The 15250-nt window shown below is 37.5% G+C and overlaps 1 protein-coding gene across 6 annotated transcripts in view; it reads right to left on the minus strand.

The window, feature by feature from the left end:
- The window catches only part of DENND1A (DENN domain containing 1A), a 189070-nt gene that overhangs the window by 129821 nt on the left and 43999 nt on the right, over positions 1 to 15250 (minus strand). For 4 of the 6 annotated variants that reach the window (XM_034067583.1, XM_034067585.1, XM_034067584.1 and 1 more), the window contains exons 4-5: positions 8792 to 8841; positions 3157 to 3276 (exon numbers count right to left, since the gene is read on the minus strand). In XM_034067583.1, coding sequence (XP_033923474.1) covers positions 3157 to 3276; positions 8792 to 8841 — 170 coding nt within the window. The remainder of the gene's footprint in view (positions 1 to 3156; positions 3277 to 8791; positions 8842 to 15250) is intronic. The other 2 variants (XM_034067586.1, XM_031046493.2) reach the window with 1 other exon arrangement.

The raw sequence follows: 15250 nt of genomic DNA on the forward strand, positions 1-15250 counted from the left end.
CAAGAGGATTCATTTCATCTCAGCCAAAATCTTTCAATGAAGTCTCAGGGGGAAAAAAAAACAAAACAAAACAAAACAAAACAAACAAACAAACAAACAAACCAAGAAGTGTTTGGGCATGGGAATTCCTTTAGTATTTAACTACCAAATCAGAACCGAGAATCTGATGACATGGCCACTAGCTCTCGACTTTCTACGTATTCAGTACTTGGAAAATACTTCAAAAGCAGATTCTATGTTTTGCAATATATTGCATTGAAAATGGTAGTCCAGAAACCAAGTCACCCAGGAGACTTTGATGTGTGATACATGAGCTTGTGGGTTTTTTCTAATTCACTCCGTCACCTAGACCCTCCAAAACGCCACCAGACCATCCGTGACACTGGTTCTGTGCTTTTGTCCGCCCTCTGCTGTCTGAAACGCAGAAAGTTGTCACCGGTGTCACAGAGCACTCTACAAGGCGGTGCTACAATACCACATCTGACCACTGTGGTTCCATGATCAGCTAGAAATCGATTAAAGAAAAAAGGAAACGGAATAACAGAGACAAAACTCGGTGGTTCTACATCAACAGAATATTGTGGAACACCTCGGTGATGCAGGTTTTAAACTAAGATTTCCATAGATGTGTGTAATGATGCTAACTAACCACAGTGGGAACAAAACTATGAAAAGAACCTTGAAAGCAGATTTCTAAACAGTACTGAGTAAAACAGCCAAAAGAGTTACTCTTTCAAATGGAATTGCCTTTCTGCTGGCCACAGGAGCCACAACTTGGATAACCTGGATAAATCACTGCTACTGAACTCTAAGAAGTGCCTTACTGTACTTTACATCTCATGAAAAAGTCTCACTTTAAAACTCCAAGTCCAGACCTTGACTTCCAGCCTTCCAAATACTGCCTAGCTTTAAACTGTGCTTCCTGACCTCTGAAGAACTTTTTTAAAGCACTGGCTGAGTGACACAAAATCTCCTTTTCTTTCCGTTCCTCTTCAATAATGAATCTGTGATGATGAATGTGATGAATTCTTCCAAACCATTATACCATGGCCAGACCCATTAGATCTCTGACTCATAAACACATGACTATCATTCCTAATAATAAAAATCATCATCTCAAAGCTTGCTGTCATCCAACCTGCCACTGAAAAGCAAATAAACATTTTTTCATCCCCACTTGCTTTTTTGTCCCATTCTGACATTCCTCAACATGTTTTCACCCATCCATTTACCATGCAGCATCCTCTAATCCATAATGGACACTGAGAAGATTCACATCAACAAGAGTTGCTGCAGACCTGGGAACAGAGCAAGTGAAACTGTCTAACGGTGACTGACATTACTAATCATCCTCTAAAACTCACTTGCATGTGCATTAATGAACTTTGCTTTTCTCACTAGTTCACAGGAGAAAGAAGTGATAGGAATGAAACCAGGAGTTCCAATTCATCCACTGCTGTAACTGCACAGAACTCTCTTTTTTGTTGTTGTTTTTTGGTTATGAGTTGAAGCAGAAGGCATTTAGCTACAACATAACTCCTCCATTTCTTCCTGGCATTCACTCAACATAAGGGAGCTGACAGCAAAGAACTCTTATCCAGGAGAGATCAAGAACGGACTCATACTACTCCTCATTCAGATTTTCTTATTAAAGTACTTCCCCTTTAATTTGTCATTAATCGAGAAAAGTTACTTTATATAACCAGACATTTCCCATATGAGAGTGAATCAGCACCCCAAAAGAGCTAGGGAAACACCCTTCTGTCTTCAGTACACGGTCCCTATTGCTGGATTACCATCAATAATAGTCAAAATGTCAACTAGAGAAAAGAAAGAATGAAGATACTCAGAAAACACTTGCTTCTCACACAGTTAGGTAGCAATTTTGGTAGATTTCACAATAATTTCTCCAAATATCAGGCTTCTTCAATGAAGGCCTAGTTAGATCGCTGCCATCAGTATAATGCTGCAGTACACAGCAACATACATCCGGTATCTTCACCAGCCTAATGCCGGCACAAATGGCACAGACACTCATTTTAAACCTGTTAATCAATCCAGAATCTACTCTGTGGCATTGCTGTATGCAACTCATCCTTGTACTTGATAGATGTTCTTGTATTTTACCACACTGACCCTGAAATTCTCCAGAGGGTTCACATTCAGTAACATGTATACAAAAGGTCCTGTTCCATCACGTGCAACACAGTACCCACAGGACAAAGGAAAGTTCTTGTTCTTACAATGGATTTTCTCATGTGAAAAGCAAACCAGAAATGAGTGAGACAGATGTCTACAACTGCTCATAGAGGAAACTGTCCTCATTTGTGGCTGACTGAGCAATGTTCAGTCTATTCATATGATCAAATCTGAGCTATCTTTACCTGAGCTATTGCTCCAAAACTTCCAATTTCTCATTGATATGCAGAAAGCACAAGGCAGACCATTTAAAACAAAACAGGCTGGAGGCCATGTATAAATCTTCAATCCATAATTCTTAACACAGTTCTTACTGGATCTAAAATATTGGTAGATATTAAATCTGATTTTATTTGCATCATTTCTTGCAGGAAATGAAAATAGGAAATTAAAGACTGTAGCTCCACATATCTATGGGAGGTCATCAAAACCCACTCTGATAGAGCCTCTTTGTCCATTTTATGTGAAATGCATTGTTCCCAACTTCCACTAACAGTATTTATTATGACAAACTTCACAAACCACTCAATGGAACAGAGTAAAGCTCACCCATACAAACTTCCAGGATGTGGAGAGCATCAGTGACATTCTCTCAGTTACCAACAGATGCTTTGTTAATAAAACTTGCATATACAAATGTCCACAAAATGTCTTAACAAGATCAGTTGTGACAGCTAAAGATAACAGCTGCCACCATGCTATGTCATATCACATTACTGCAGAGACCTTTTTTTTTTCCACATTGTTAACTCAAGAGCATTGACTACAAACAAATACACTTATCTACAGAGGAACTCAAAGTGCAAGATACTTTGCATCACTTCTGCAGAAGAGCAGTGGCTCTGAGGACCAGATAGGAAAATAAGTTTGAACAGCTGGAAATTATAATTGCAGTGTAACACAGCAAAGTCAAACACTGTTTCATAGAGTCAGCCAAAAGCCAAACCACAGACCTACCTTAAGATACAGAAGCAGCTCTTGGCCCCAGAAGATAAGCGACAGAATCCAAACCTCTGTTTGCTGTCAATGTCTGTAAGCACAAATGTAAAGTTCTGCCCAACTTGGTTAACTGCATGGCTGAAAATAAAGAGAATAAGAGGGAAAAAATTAATATTGAGCTAACTCAGTGTCAAAAGTATGCAGTCAATGTCATTGAACCTGTAACATTTCCTCTTTCGAAAGTGTTTCATGGAGAAATTAACTTTGTGAGTGTACACTCTCCAGAAACTTGAATATTCTTAAGTTGCCTGGTGAGGGAGGAGTGGGCCTTGGGTTGGCTTTTCTGTATTTTAAGTGTGGGAGGATACTAAAAATGTGTTTCTCTTTAAATGAAAATAGTTATGACTATCAACCACCATCACTGCAGTACACACTGTGCAAACCAAACCCATGTTCTCTCATAGAACCCAAAATATCTCCTTATTACTCTTCATTTCAAAACTGGTTTACTCCAAGAGCAAGTCAATGTTTAATAACATGCTAAGCTTCTCCAACACTTGGATATTGACTTGTAGAAGCTTTATGTATCCATCTACCAATTTTGCATGCATGCCAGATACATGATTCCAAAATGTTCAGCAGCTGGAACCATGCCAGGTGACTGTCCTTTAACAGCTAAAGCCTAAAACAGTGCGCAAAGGAAGATAAGCTAAACCAGAGGCACAAATACAGTGTGCTAGAGCCAGCCATGACTACAGAAATCATATTGGAGGACTTTTACATGCTTTTTCACAATTAAGAGTCATTTGCCTCAGCTGTAAGATCTTAACAGCTCTTCAAGAATAGCGCAAGTGAGCTAATAACAGTCTCAAACATTGGCTCCTACTCACACCACAGGGGAAAGCACCACTGTAGGAAAGTTGGCCCAAATTGGAACAACACAGCGACAGAAAACAAAACAACAAAGGAAAAAACCAAAAGCCAAGAACCAAACCACACAAACAAGCAAAAAGCCCCAAACCTGAGCATTTAAAAACACGTCTTTAAAAATACTGTAATTTGCATCCGTATTTGACCACTAATAAGTGATGCTTGAAATAAGTTCAAATTAAGATGCTTTACACTTAAAGCATGGCAGTTTCTGAACGCTATTTATTAACAAAAACATTCTGGAGATATGACCCCACTTGTCTGAACTTAATCAAATGCTTCAGTACAAAGATGCCAAACTCCACCGAAGCCAAGCCCAATTCACCCCCCAGTTAGCAGAAATGTAGTTTTACTGTTTAACAGAAATGTTGACATTTAGTGGTGAAGCTGGGACTAATGTAATGATTAGAGGACTTTTAATCCAATTTCAGACCTTATAATGATACAAAATTAACACTTATTTCAGGTTATTGTTCCAGTTTATCTTGGGTTTACTGACTCCCAGTAATAAAAGTTGAATCTGAATCAGACAGAAGTCACTGTCCAGTTTAGAAAGAATAATCCTTCAGTAGATTCCAAGTAGGGAAGGAAAAACACACATGATGAAGATGAAAAAGTGCTCCAAATTCACAGGTGAACAAAAAGAGATTGTTTAAAAGCATTTCAGTAGTCTGAGAACTAGACAGGGTAAGTATCATCATCCTGCTGAAATGTGAATGTCAACAGAGCAACCATTTCCATAAACCACACTGAGCTGCCAGGGGGATACCAAAAAATCCCTGACTGCTGTTGTGTTTTATCTGTAAAGCTTGGATGTAATGTTACTATGGTGATTTTAGTATGGTGTTTTAAAAGGGGATTATATGCTTAATTTTAACAAGGTTGAGAGCAGATCGTGTGTGAGAAATTCTAGCTGACAATTAAAATTATGGAACAGGGAAAAAAATCCATGCTTCATTTGCAGCAGGGAGAAGCTTGCTTATGGAACAACCGTGACAAGTTGAGAAGTTGCTCCAAAGTAAAACCAAAGATTCTTACATTCAGGTGATCTGCAGAAACTAAATGTGTCTGACGGGTCTTGCTCAAGTTTCAGTTGTCAGTTCTTCACGTGGAAGGATAAACTTCCCAAGATAGAAAGTTCTTTTCCTAAGATCTTAACATCAGTGCTTGTTATTCATAGCTCTATTTTCAAATGGGAAAAAGGTCTATTTAGAGCTTAACAAAGTGGAAGCACCTTGAATCTCATCTCTAAATGGGCAGGCAGAAGTTAGTATTGGAGGGAAAGGGAGAGCTAGCTATATCTAACACAAATTAATCCTGTTAGGAAATCTGACTCAGGTGGAGTTTTTCACTCCTGTAGTTTGAAAATAGTCTCTGTCTTGATCCTGCAGCCAGAACAGAAAAATCCTGGTTCACTGACTAAAGGAAGGGGCAACTAGTCCCTGGTGATTTTGGACATATAAAAAGAATCGATATATAAAGAATTAAGACTCTGTGTCAATGAGTGCCAAAACCTTCAACACAGAGAACAATAAGATACACAAATGATCTTCACTGTCCTAAAAATCTTGGTGTCTGATCATCATTTGAAGTGATCTGGCAGAGGGAACAGAACATCTTCAGTTTATGCCACCTGCCTTAGAAAACCTTCAGCCTTAGAAGAGACACACATAGAGGTGAAGATTTATGTCCTTTCTCAGCACTTGTCAAAGAAATACCACTGTTTCACGTCAGTCAGAAGAGCAAGACTCAGCTGGAGTAACACTGAGCACACTTCTCCATCAAGAAGTTTCCACTGAAAGTGTGGCACAACACTGCACATAACACAGAACGTAGTTACAGAAACTAAATTTCCACAAGTAAAAGTCCTCACAAACAGGGTATAAACTGGGGACAACATTCTAGCAGGACTTGAAAACCCAAGTTCTATGACTGAAGATGCTACTTTGGGCTCTGAGTTGGTGAAAGAAAATTCAGGTTAGGGTCTATTCTTTAGTGACTACACAGTTCTTATTGCTTATATCAGTGTCTCTTCATCATAATTCATACCGATCCTTTTCCCACAGATCTTGAAGATCCATCTTACACAGAGTATTATTCCAACAGAAGGTATTATTCCATGTTCCTTTATTTGAGCAATGAGCCAGTATCTCCACTTATATTAAGAATAATAATTTTACAACCTCTCAAAATTGCAGAGATTCTAATGCTTAAATTGTTGTGGCCGACAAGGCACACAAGTTACCTGGGAGTAGTTGCTAAGTATTTGGAGGGCCTTTACTGAAAGCACTTCAGTGTTTCTTTCTCTTTTTGCTCAGAATGAACAAAACTATAAAAAAAACCCCAGCCCTGGAGACTAAGAATTTCAGTAACTGGAGCTCTGATCCAGCACACCACTTTTCAGACACATAGAGAAGGATAAAGTCCCACTAGAGAGTGCTAGTCAACTCTGTAAGACATGACTGTAAGGACCCCTGACATATAATTGAAGACAGTGTTGCTTCTAGAAGCAATTGCTTTTCATCTCAATGTAGAAAAAGTGTTTACTGAGAAAACTGAGGGGAATATTAAAGCATTAAGTAATTTCATTATGAGGCTATCCGCTCACTACCTTAAATAAGTACATAAATTAGTTATTTCACTATTATTTTATTTATTAATTTATTTTTAATGTGATTTAAGAAATGCAGATATAAATAATCAGTAGTTGGTTAACAGTAAATAGGGACCAACTAGAGCAAATTCATCATTTGCTGTGTTCCAGGAAGAGCCTCTAAGAACCAGTATTCAATCTGTTCTGAACTTTGAAGTAGCTAAAAGATGAAGAACATTTTGCACTTCAGATGCACTGTATTGTTCTCTCTTTATCATAGTCACATTAAATTCACTTGCTCTCAGTGATCTAAGGCTATTTACTTTCTTGCTGTAACTGGCACATTAGCTTTGAACTGTGTCAAATTTATACCACATAGGACTACAACAACTATTTGGTTTTATGTTTATACCTATGCACACACCTACGCATGCATGCACACTTGTATGTGTGTACTTTTACATCAAAAAGAGAAGCATCACACACATTTCTTTCTGCTGCCATATTCTTAACTTGGGACGTCCTTTACCTTCTGGAATACTGAAAGCTGATCCTTATTTTTAAATTATGGGTTACAATCTCTCCTTTATGTTCAAAACTGTTGGCTTACAGTCTTTTCAGAGACAGTCTGTGATATTCAGACAAATAAGCAAATCCAGAAATGGGAATCAGTGTTCATTATGTTTTCATTTGCACCCATATGGGTTTTCAGTGTTCTTATCTTTCAAAATGTTATATTGCTGGGAAAAACAAAAAATACAACAAAACAAACAAACCCCCTAGGTACAATAAACCTACACACAGTAAGCATGAGTACTCCTAGTAGAAACACAGACATTAGAAAAATACATGTAAATACTTCCTAAGGGGAGGGGAAAGGGAAAGAAAAACATGATCAGCAAAAAGTAACTCCAAATTATAAATTTTTGTGGCTTTTAAAGGTCATGCAAGTCAAGGAGCGCTGGTTAAGTTGCTCATGTTGACAGCCCAGGATATCCAGATTCTCTTTTCATGTACAAAGCAGGTACAGCAGAGGCACCGGTGTCTCCAGCTGAGCCTCACCCATGGCTCTCAACTCTGATCCACAGGAGCCACTCAGCAGGCTGAAAGAACAAATCATCTGCACGATCCATCCAAGCTTTGGGCTTCCCCAAGCCCCAGATTACAAAGTGTAGCAGTGGTTTATTATGTACACTCCTATCTCCAGAGAAGCACAGCAAGATTTCACCTCCATTTGTAGACAACTATGAAATAGCAGCTGTCTAAGGAGCGAGTATGTAAATAAATATATAAATAAGGGCTCAAACAAGAAGTGATATTAGAAGCAGATGTTGATTTATAAAGAAAATCAATTTCTATGGTAAATATCACCGATTTCACTGAAATGAGAAAGATTTCTAGCAGTTTAATCACAGCTAAGGTCAATTCCATCAATCACAACTGTTCAGTGTGTAAGCTGACCCAAGGCAAGTGATTCTGACCAATTAAACGATGCTCGTGGATGATACAAACAGTGGTGCATCTTTTCAACATTCAAACCCTTGTTCTTTCACAAAACCATCAAAAATAACTCACAGTAAAAGCAAAACTAAAATAATAGAAATGTTCTGGAGTTTTCTAAATGACAAGAATGAAACATTCCCAGTTCCTGTCAAATCCACTGTAACTTTACAAGTTTCCCCTCCAAAATTAGAAGCCACATTAAGTGGCCACCAAGTAAAGAACCAACATTCCAGCGAGGTCAAGAGCCTTTAAATGTAAAGCATTTAATTCACAGTTCTACACAGATTTTGGCAATTAAGAACTAAAATGCATACACACAAAGCTCTGATATTAACACACATATTTGACAATTACCACCCAAGCATTTTCCCAACCAAGCATTACACAGAAGTAAAACAAAATGTTCTTACTGCTGCCACTGCACAGCTCAAACTTTTAAAACTTCTTTTTTTTGATGGTGCCCATAAAAACCCCAGGCAAAAAGTGATTCCAAGACTATAATTTGCACTTGGGTGCTTTAAGTCACAGCCAGGCAGACAGAACATTAAGAATGGTATGGTTTTTATTTTCTACAGTGGTTTTATTGACAAGCTTATTTTCTTGTAAAGTTTGAAAAGCTAACACTACCTGTCCACATAGAAGGGGAAACAAAACTTGGTCAAAGTCTGTAGAACTTCCTGTGGAGAGAAAAAGAGATAATTTATACATCTGTTGGGACCAATAAATCTAATATTAACCACATCACACAATTTCACAACTTTACCCTGAAGAAATAAGAGACAGATGAAGAAATATGGGCTTTATCAATTACATGGAAGGAGTACCAGGCAGTCAATCATGTGAAATAATAAACATGATCAAACTTCATTAAAAATGAAAAATTAATCAAGATTCACACATGGGCAGGCAGCAGGAGCCATCCAGCAATTCTCCAAAGAGTAGGAGGAGGTTGGGTTGTTGAGTGTTAACACCTCTCTGGGGACAATCTCTACCCTGACCATATGGATCATAGTGAATAACACCAAACCACATGGGTTTGGCCTGGCAGGACCACTTCTGCTGGCACAGCTTTTGACTGTTACCTAGGAACAGAGGTCCGGGGGATTAGAGAACACTTCCTAACATCAGCAAGATAAATAACAAAAGATAAAGCCAATAGGTCTCATAGCAGGAATGTTTAATGTTGCCTACTGCTACTAGAATGAAAATCTAAGTGTTAAAAGACTAAAATAATATGTATTAAAATTAATACAAATTGGTTAAACTACAAACCATTTCCTAAAAGTTGCAAAGCACAGAGAAACTTTCAAATATAGGCTTTGCCTGACATCAAATAAAAAGCATGAATATGAAAACTGAAAACATGCTCAGCAGTGAAATTAATCATTTTTAACTTTACAACTTTAAACAAATACAGAAACATGTTAGTCCCCAAACAGTTGTGTTCATAGACAAAAGCAATCCATTTACATTGTTCCATGATATGCAAAATTTGAATTCTATAATACACATCCCACCATAAAGGTCTACAGAGATTTCAGACCTTTGCTGCCAGCCAATTCACTGTTCATTCTCCTTCACACTTAAATATTTCAGGACCTGAAATGTAACCTATATTTCTGCTTTCAGCTGAAACAAGATAACCCTGATTACATGACAAACCCTCCGATACATTCAACACTTCTCTGATCAGTAACAATAAGTTATCACCAATAACTAAATTGATGCTTCTCGCTTCATTTATTTCTAAAACCAATGCCATCATTCAACAAATAAACTACATCAATCTAATAACCTATTCAATGAAGCAGAAAACATATTGACTCCCTTGCAAGAACATGTTCCTCCTACATAATTCAAATAAGCACACCCCATTCTTCGCAATGGTTTTCAGGCTCAACTGCTCACAGACTCCTCTTTGGAGGTTTCTTGACAACTAAAATGTGGCAAGTTCTTAAGGTTTCAGGCAGAAGCAGATATGGAAACTTTGACTTCTTGACAGTTTATTGATAGATTATTTAACAACCTCCTGTTTTTAAAGAACAAGAAAGAATCTATTGAAGAATGCCATGTAAAGCAAAGCAGTAGCCTCCTTTCCCTTCCAGCAAGAGCCATGGCAAGGAGCTACAGAGGTTTCAGAGTAAACTCTGAAGAAATATGGATTTTGATACAAAATAATGCCTTGATAGTAAAGGGCTTATTACTGTGATCGGGTTCACTCTTGTGCAGAATCCCACTGACTTCCGCAAGATTGACTGTGTGCTGAACAACTCTGACTGCTTGTGCGCAAAAACAACATCCTAACAAATTGTAGCTACTACACAGTTGTCCTTTACCCACAACTGAAATCCTTACGTGGAAAACGTTAAAACAAAGGAAAAACCAAACCACACACAAAAGAAAAACCCCACAAACCCCAGAATTTTAAAAGAACCAAAACTGTAATTGCAGGAGGATAAAGTGCCTACATTTTTATTCGCCTTATCAATACAAACTGTCCTCAAAATGACTGTGCATCTAGTTTTCTGAAACAAAGCCACATAGCTGCTACATAAATTCTGAACTAAACAGTGTTAAAAGACAACAAGTCAGCAGTCACCTCAGAACAGCAGAATATATTCTCTCCATTATTTTGATGATTTAAATAATTACTGTAACGGCAAGGAAAAACCTCCACATAATAAAACACTTTAGCATTTCACCAGCATTGTGTTATTGTAGGGTAAGGGTATTACTAAGAACTTACTTTGCACTTTCCTATTGATAATAAAGCTTCCTAAACACAGCAAATGAAATTTCCACTTAAAGAAGCAATATATTGAATCTGTACCATTATATACTGCTTTGTATGTTAACGAAAGATTTTACAGTGATATTATTATATGGCTTTTAGAATGTACTGCACATAATTTACCACTCACTATGCACCGATACTGATCCGCATTGATTTACAACTACAAATTGAGACTAGTCCGGGTTAACCACAGAAAAATGTTGTTGGCATTTTAACTATTAAAAAATATTCTCTAGAAATAGTTTTTAATTAACAAAACTGCTGATCTTTTGCGTGTTAGAAATGCACTGGAGAAGTATTCAGTTTTTGTTCAAGTTGCAAACTCATTACTATAAATGTAATGCCTTTTTTTCCCTTTAAAAACTGCTCTGTTTCGAAGATGAGCAATCCTACATAACTCCTTACCAGAACTCTTTAGGTGGGTGTTACTTATGGCCTAGGAAAATCATCATTTCTTTATGGTTTCTAACAAAAACCGCAACAAAACCAAACCCAGAATCACTCCATGTTGGTATCTTATAATCCTGTTTATGTTCTTACCCGACATGAAACTCAGGAAGTATCAATAGACCATTTTGTTATTTTATTCCCCTATGCCTATTTTCTTAAAGTAAAACCTACATAAAATGCCTCTAAAGCAAAACCCCCTAAAAAGAACAGAACCCCAAACGATCCAGGACACACAGCTGAGAAGTGTAAATTACCCAGTAGCTGAAACCAGTGTCTCTGGGGTCTCACTTGCCAGTTTTCTGGATCAATCCCCAAGTTTATATTTTCACAAATCTTTTTACATGCAGTTTGATTTTTAACATTTTAATGAGCAAAAAGTGCATCTATAGCAGCCAGTCACCACAGTTAAAGTGCAGGGCATGAACTGTGTTCCCCGAGGGACTGAGCCCAGCCGTGTCACCCGTGGCTTCAGGACATACACCACCTGGTTCCTCGTCCCAAGGTTCCAACTCTTTTCATAATCAAAACACTGCTGACATTATAAACCCCACATGGGTTTTCTAAAATCCTTCCCAATCAATAAAGTCAGTACATAACTTATCGGAGACAACACAGAGCTCATTGATTAAGTTTGGTTTCAGTAGCAAAGTTTGCCAAATAAATGAGGCAGGAATACAGCGTTCAGCCCTTTTGTGTCACGCAGCGATTTATGAAGGTGAGGCAGTCTCTGAAAGGATTTCCTACACACACACACATGAGAGACTTGAGCAGTGTATGGAAAGCAAGGCTGTTAAATACACACAATGCACACTTGGCTTATGGCCCGAACTATCTATAGATTGAGATGAAATAGTAAAGCAAGCTCAACACTGCTAAAAAATCTTGCATATTCACTTGTAAACGGAAAATGCAAGCCCTACCTTAACTCAAGGCTTTTTTCTTTTTAAACATTTCACTGTATGCTCCCATTTCTAAGGCAATGGAACAACTTCAGAGCCTCTTCAATATATAGGAATACTTTATTTCTCTTGTTCAAAGGAACATTAGTAACAAATGTCCCATGCTGCAGCTACAGACAAAACCACACCAATAAATGCAAATTGATGGTCTAACACAAGAACTGCAGACTGTTGCAAAGAATCTGTTCTTAGAAAGACACATGATACAACAGATTCAAAGTGGAACAAGAAGTTGGAGGGAAAGAACTTAAAATAAAGGCAGAAAACTGTGGAAAATTATAAACAATTGTGATAAATTAAGGCAAAACACTCACATATTAATGTGAGTCAGAGAACAGAAACAATGCACCATAAAAACCAACAGGTTGGGGACCTGTATTTGGAAGTCTATTGGGAAACCTGGGAAAAACCAGGATAAAGTCGACAAGACTTCCCAGAGTACAGACAAGACCTTTAGCTGTGATTCTTGGGGAAAACAAACAAACCGATCACACAAAATAATCCCCACAACCCTATTTCAGGAAGTACATATATTTTACAGAGGAACAATTCAAATATTGGAAGAGAATGGAACATTGCAAATGAGATGAGTTTTCCATGGAGAGAAGAGATGGCTCAGTGATGAAAAAGATGAATGCTGTTTTATTTCCTTGACCCCAAACCAGAGGTGAACTACAGGTGAGGTTGCTGCAAGTGAAATACTAAACAGAGAGGGTGGAAAGACAAACAGTTTTCACCTTATCCAGCTTGAAATACCTGCTGAATCCATGAAAGAAACATGGAATCCTCCTCACATGGAGGGGCACAGAGTTTCAAGAACACTTCAAAAGACTGATGAGAAAGAAGAGCAACAAGGGTGAAGAAGATGGTGCCAGTCAGCCTTATGGCACCAAGGCAAGTGAGAAAGGGGACAGGATCCCGACCTAACCAGCAAGCAACTAGAGATCATTTCATATCTGCTTAGAAACAATATCAAATGTAAACATTCCCAAAATATTACTATAGCATAAAAGAGTGCTAAGGCATTAGCTGAAGAAAAATATTATCCAATTATATCTGTCTTGTACATTAATCTACCTTATAGCCACAAAGTTGTAAACTGCTCTTATATTGAATTACTCTATTCGAATCATTTTAAGCCAACAATTCATTAAATCACCCACTGCAATGGAACAACAGGTTTAAGAACACAAAAAAAAGTTGTCAATGCCTCCAAATAAGCAACCTAAATCTGACAACAACCCTGTCTGAAACCCAAAGGGTGGTGAAAGAAAAAGCACAGAACCATCTAGAACATCACAAATGCTGAGAGCTGTGCAGAGCTGGTCAGAAATTCATGTGCATTTTCCACACAATAACAAGCACCTCAGTAACAAAACATTCAACCAGTCACTCGAACACAGCTCTGAGTAACAAAGAGGGATCAGCACATCTTTTGATTTGAAAGTTTAAACTTAAATTTGCATTTATTATTAGTGTAAGTTTATATTATCTTACATTTTTCCTAAAGTCATTATCACATTCTTAATAAATGCCATGGAATTATGTAGTTAAAAATCAAGAGGAGCATTACCATTCAAAAAGCTTATAGAATCCAACTCTCAAATTAAAAAGATCCTGCGTGCAGAAGCCAGTGTCACACAGCCACAACAAAAAGCTGAGACTTTGCAAGATGCTGAAGCAGGGAAAGCAAAGAACAATAAACTTCAACCCCTAAAACTTCAATCCAGGCTGCTCTAGATTTTAAAGGGTTTTAAATACGTGATATAACACATTCTTTGGAAAAAATAATTTCAAATACTTATGTCAAATTTCTTCTTGCATTGATTTTGTCATAATCTTTTTACATCTTACACCAGTACTGAACATTACTGATTTTTATAATGATCAAAATGTTTTAAGAATTAATCAGTTCTTTAAAAGAATGCTCTACCCCAAAAACAAACAAAATTACAAACATAATTTGCTTAATAGCATTAATTTAAACCACCTTCAGTTTTATCCCTACCTCTTAAATTCAACTAGCATTCCAATACAACTTTATAGCACTAGTTTATCCATTTGCTTTGTGTTCTAAAAATTCATTAGCTCTTTTTGAGCAATTACAAAGCTTGATTTAGGGGAAGGTTTTTCTTCTACGAAAGTCCCTTCTTCTTGTATGAGGGTCAGAAGGGGACCGGTACCCAGTCGGAAGCATCATTTCACTGAAGGTAACAACTAATTGTTCTCAGGAAAATGCTGGGTTTTAAACCAAACGAAAAGCCCAACACACAGATACACAATCCTGGTAACAGGAAGAGCATGAGATAAATAACATTTCCTAAGCATATTGAAGCCTGCTATCATTTAAATATTTTAAACGTACAAAATATGTGCACAGATGGGCAACTTTTCTACTTGCATTACTAAAAACATATTTCAAGATAAAGCTCAAAATCCCTGAATTTTTTAAACCTAATTGTGACTCTGTTTCTTAGAATTCACACCCCAAGGCCAAAGCTTTCCTGCCACCAGTCCTTCAAATCTGATTTGGACATTACACGGGAGGAGGCTCCAAGCCTCCCTGAGGTCTCACTCCTTTTACAACATACGCAAAAACAGTAGATAATGGGCCTGTGCTGAATTCACTGCTCCACACAGCTCCTCCTGGGACACAGGCCTAGCAGATGTGATAAAAACTGTGTCAGAGAAGTAGCTCTAGTTTTTGCCTTAATGACAACTTCAACCTCTCAACTAATAGAACAAAAGAACAGAAACGACTGTTACTTTTTGCCAGTAGAAAAAAAATCAGAAAGTAAAGAGAAACTAAATATTTAAGCAGCTTTTTAAAAGAGATCTACATAATAAATGTCTTTAAACCCCTATATTAAAATTAAGATTTAG

Source organism: Melopsittacus undulatus, chromosome 11, assembly GCF_012275295.1.
Source record: "Melopsittacus undulatus isolate bMelUnd1 chromosome 11, bMelUnd1.mat.Z, whole genome shotgun sequence".
NCBI classification, from domain to species: domain Eukaryota; kingdom Metazoa; phylum Chordata; class Aves; order Psittaciformes; family Psittaculidae; genus Melopsittacus; species Melopsittacus undulatus.